The sequence below is a fragment of the Frankliniella occidentalis genome, unplaced genomic scaffold (genome assembly GCF_000697945.3).
Source record: "Frankliniella occidentalis isolate FOCC.00 unplaced genomic scaffold, Focc_3.1 Scaffold21, whole genome shotgun sequence".
In the NCBI taxonomy this organism is placed as follows: Eukaryota; Metazoa; Arthropoda; class Insecta; order Thysanoptera; family Thripidae; genus Frankliniella; species Frankliniella occidentalis.
The window spans coordinates 2,022,214-2,026,768 of record NW_026267151.1 but is presented as its reverse complement, the minus strand read 5'-3'; the positions used below and the strand labels follow the sequence as shown (position 1 = coordinate 2,026,768).

The 4,555-nt window shown below is 54.2% G+C and overlaps 1 protein-coding gene across 3 annotated transcripts in view; it reads right to left on the bottom strand.

Moving 5' to 3' along the window:
- Positions 1-355: 355 nt before the first annotated feature.
- Positions 356-4,555, bottom strand: part of LOC113211207 (facilitated trehalose transporter Tret1) — a 55,609-nt gene continuing 51,409 nt past the window's right edge. For 2 of the 3 annotated variants that reach the window (XM_052264812.1, XM_026429514.2), the window contains 4 exons: positions 1,989-2,535; positions 1,646-1,893; positions 1,264-1,561; positions 356-1,081 (listed from right to left, as the gene is read on the bottom strand). In XM_052264812.1, coding sequence (XP_052120772.1) covers positions 801-1,081; positions 1,264-1,561; positions 1,646-1,893; positions 1,989-2,535 — 1,374 coding nt within the window. In that variant the 3' untranslated portion in view covers positions 356-800. Of the gene's footprint in view, positions 1,082-1,263; positions 1,562-1,645; positions 1,894-1,988; positions 2,536-4,315 lie in introns of all 3 variants that reach the window. The other variant, XM_026429515.2, reaches the window with a different exon arrangement.

The window sequence follows — 4,555 nt, the reverse complement described above, 5'->3', positions numbered from 1 at the left end:
TTAATAGTATGAATTTGATTATTACTATTATCAGAGATTTGGCTAAGAATATTGCCAGTCTTGAATTGACACACAGCCGATAAAAATGAATCTCATAATATTATGTACATACATTAAGGAAATGCTTTGAGGAAGTGCGTCTATCAGGCCACTGCTCTCGCAAATTACTTACAGACTGGAATGCACTGACAGTGTTGATAGTAGGGGGGCAACAACAAATATCTACCTATCTATAGTAATTGCAATAAATAAATAATTGATAACACTAAAATTATTGAGTGGCACAATGGAAAGTCTCGCATAAGTGAGAATTTTCAACTGTATATCCTCAAATAAGAAAAAATCACACTATTAGTCAGATCACGATTCTCTACTTAATATCCTACTGGTACATTATGTGAGGAATGCGAGACTCACATAAAACTAACTATTCAAACTAATTGAGTGCAGCTGATTGAGCTGCAAATGTTTGGCTTTCTTTTGGTGACAGTACTCTGTCCCTCTCGAGGACACTGAGAAAAGCTCACAATTTAACAAATAACTTCAGGTATTCTCCTGCACTACACATGCAGCAGTCATTTTTTTCCCCCTAAAATCCTATTATTGCTGACTTACATGCCAATGAAAGGTTTTAGCAGCTACAACAGGCGTGCAGAAAGATAGAATGAGTTAAACATAAATTGCCAGTTTTCTCTCCTTATATCTAATATCAGAGAGCTTTGGTGCGTGACTAGCGTGCGGCCCTGGCGGGGCCCTGGCTCTGGCTGGGCCTGGCGCCGGCGGCGGGGCCTTGCCGGGCCTCACACCGCCATGGGCATGGGCCGCAGGTTGGCCACGCTGGACATGCGGCGGATGCGCTGACCGGTCAGCTTCTTCTCGATGTCCTCAAGGCTCTTGCCCTGCGTCTCCGGTACAAAGAAGATAACAAAGAACAGACCAACGAAGCACACTCCGGCGAACATCCAGTAACCGTTGTGCTTGCCGATGCTCGTCATGATGTTCTCGAACGTGAGCGTGACGAGGAACACGCAGGACCAGTTGAAGGCCGTGGCGAGTGATGCAGCCGAGCCACGAATGTTCGCTGCAGACATAGAAACAGTCAGGGGTCAGGTTGGGGAGCCTAGGCGACGGTTAAAGACTAACCGTCTTTAGCGATAAAGTTTAAATTCAAATTTCAAAATCTGGTAAGGTTGCTTTCTTTTCGGGCACCTAGTCGGGCTACCCCCGACCGAGTTCATCAACGTGGCCGTCTGTCTCACTCACCTGGTAAAATCTCGCCCATCATGAGCCACGGCACGGGGCCGAAGCCCACGGAGAAACCTACGACGTATAGCATGAGGCAGGCGAGAGGGATCCAACCGGGCCATTCAGTGCCCGCATCGCGAGCGTAGAAGAAGGCGCCGAGCGTGCCCAGAGTCAGCGTCATGGTCACGCTCGAGGCGTACAGCAACACTTTGCGGCCCAGCCGGTCAATGAGTACGGTGGCCACGAACGTAGAAAAGAAGTTGACAACGCCTATGATGATGGTGCAGAGGTTTTCCTCGATTGTGCTGCCCGCGCTCTGAGGAGAAGTTTTGGGTCAGGTTTGGACTGTCGAACAGAACAGGGCGGCCACCGGCCTCACCTCACCAGTACGGATGCTTACCTTGAAGATGCTGGCGGCGTAGAAGATGACGGCGTTGATACCAGACATTTGCTGGAACAGCATCAGCCCGATTGTGATAAGGAGGGGGCGCGCGTTGGCGCGGCTGAACAGCTCTCCGAATCGCGAGGACTCGCTCGCGTTCTTCTCGGCTTCCGCGGCGATCCGCTCAATCTCGGACATCTCGAAGGACACGTCGGCCTTGGATCCGCGCAGCCACTGCAGCGCCGCGCGCGCCTGCTTGGCCTTGCCTGCGAATGACGAGCGTGCGGGTGAGCATTTGGTGGACAGGTTGTGCGAGGGTGGCCGCGGGCCCGCCTTTGCGGGAACCTCGGTTGGCACTCACCTTTAGACATGTACCAGCGGGGAGTTTCCGGGATGAGGAACATACAGATGAGGAAGGGCACCGGGATGACGCCGCCCAGCATGGCCAGGTTGCTCCAGTCCAGATATTTTCCGCAGAGGAAGCACAGCAGGATGCCTATGTTACCCAGCGTGGTCGGCATGAGCCCCAAGGTGCCGCGCACCTCCGGCTGGACGGTCTCCCCGAGGTACACGGGCAGCGACAGGGAAGCAATGCCCACGCAGACGCCCGCGATGGCGCGCCCGGCCAGCACCATTGTAATGTTCATGGCGAGGGCGATGAGGAACCAGGAGATGATGAAGGGCACGGCGGTGGCCAGGATGGTGGTCCTGCGGCCGAGGCCCTCGATGAGCGGCCCGCCCAGGATGCCGCCGGCCAGCGCTCCCAGCGGCATGATGCTCCCGACCCAGGAGCTCAATTCTTTGGAAAACGCCAGATCCTCCCGCATTCCCTCCAGCGCCGGGGAGGTGTACCCCGAGGCGAAGCCCACCACCATGGACCCGAGCGAGACGGACAGTGCCGCCATCACCTGTGGGGGCAAGACAAGAGTTTGGTCAGGCTGCAGTTGCGCGGGTATACAAATGAAACCATTCTCTCCGCGCCCTTATTCAATTCGCCTGCGAGCAGGCAAAACGGATCCTGGGGGTACGCGCCTGCAGCAGTTTGGCGAGCCCATACTGGGTGAGCCGAAGGGGGAAACGACTCTTAGATCTCCTATAGAATGGGTTACCCCGGATCAGCCCCCCAGGCTCCGGATCACCTCCCGGACTACCTCCTCCGATTACCCCCGCGTTTCCCCAGGTCGTGTCCTCGGCCCGTCCGGGCCCTCTTTCCTGTCCGGCCGCCGCTGGCCCAGCACGTGCTCGCCCCTGGACCCTGGTCCCCTGACCCCCCCTGACCCCTCTATCTGTAATGACCCGGCCATATCGCCGCGGCACTGCCGCCCATGTGTCGCCTACCAGTTCTTTTCGGTTGGAAGCACGATGTTATGATCGTTTTATCGAGTCACATCATGTCTGGTAAACAACGCATTTTTTTAAAACGGATTTTGATCTGAGCGCCAAATTGACTTCGACAGTTGGTTACTACGCCAAAATGTGATAATTTTGTCTCTTGTCCCTTGTCCTACACCGGGTGTTTCGGTGCACGTGCCGCTGGTAAGTGATAATCCAGAAAGTAGACGCCCGGCATTCGCCGTTACGAAACTGCCAAGTTCAGTGTCTGCAAGCTCTCATGGCGCCAGGTGGGTAGGCAACATCTTGCATACAGTGCGTGCGTGTACTGCGGGGCGGCCTACGCCGAGTCTCGTAGGCGCTGAGCTCCTATAACTTACCGGATGAATCTGAGAAAAACCTGCCTACTTTCTGGACGATCCCTAACGAGCTAGTTGTCACTAATCTCTAGAATGCGTGTTGCGTTCCCCAACCCTTATTAGACTCTCTATCCAATAGATTAACAGGTTGAGTGCACCCCCTCCCCTCCCCCGCCCGCTCCCCTTGCGGCTCCCGGGGACAAACGGCGCAGCAGTCCACAGAAGATGATAAGAGGCTGTATCGCCTCAGCACCCCCGGGCCCGCGGTCACTCGGGGTCAGCGGGTCACCACGGCGGCCACCACCAGCGGGACAGTGACAGGCGGTGACCTCCGTGACTAGGAGTAGATCAAGGGCTACTTTTGGATACATGTTTTTCTACCCAATGGCCGAAAGTCCCGACTAGGCAACGGGTGACGGACTGTGCATGTAGAAGGTTTCGGGCGGGAGAGCGTGAGGCAGACTTGGGTTGGGAAGTTGCGTGAAGGGCTCTGCGTTTGGAGCGCTTGTCGAATCACATGTCTTGCACACCCTTTACCAGGCGCTAGTGAGCACTGGTGTATGAATATTTTTAAACTTTTGGGTGGATTCACTGTTTTTATGAGAGTGTTGGAGACTGCTGCGTGACTTTACTTAGAACCAAGTGACAATTAAACTTTAAGGTTCACTGTCTTTTTAAAAGAAAAGTACAACTTGATTTTATTTACACATGTTGCGAAAAAATTTACGAATTAAATTTTCAATGAAAATTAAGACCAAATGATTTATGAAATTTAAGAACATGTCTTGAAAAGTTAAAAAGGTCTTTCTATTCATACTGAATTCAGCCTAATTAACCCATTCTGCCAGATGGGCACTGCTGTCGTACAATTTAAACACCATAAGGCCACTCATTCAACTCCACCAAAGAGTTGTTACTATCACTACTGGCACTGCTATCTATTTTCACTTTTGCAACTCCCCAGTCCGCGGCTGCGGCGCGGGGGCGCCTACGGTACCTGGGACAGGGTGCACTTGGCGCGGGGCTCATCTCCGTTGATGTTGATGTTCACGTGCGTGTCCGCACGCATCAACACCTTGACCATGGTGGTGCCGGTGACGGTTCGGTGCGTAGCTGCTAGCAAGGCGGGTGGCTGGTGACTGCGCGCGACGCGCCCGGGGCCTGGCTATGTACCGGGGGTATGGGCCGGGGGCGGCCGGGGGCGGCGCCGGACGGTGCGGGGGAGAGGCGGGGACGG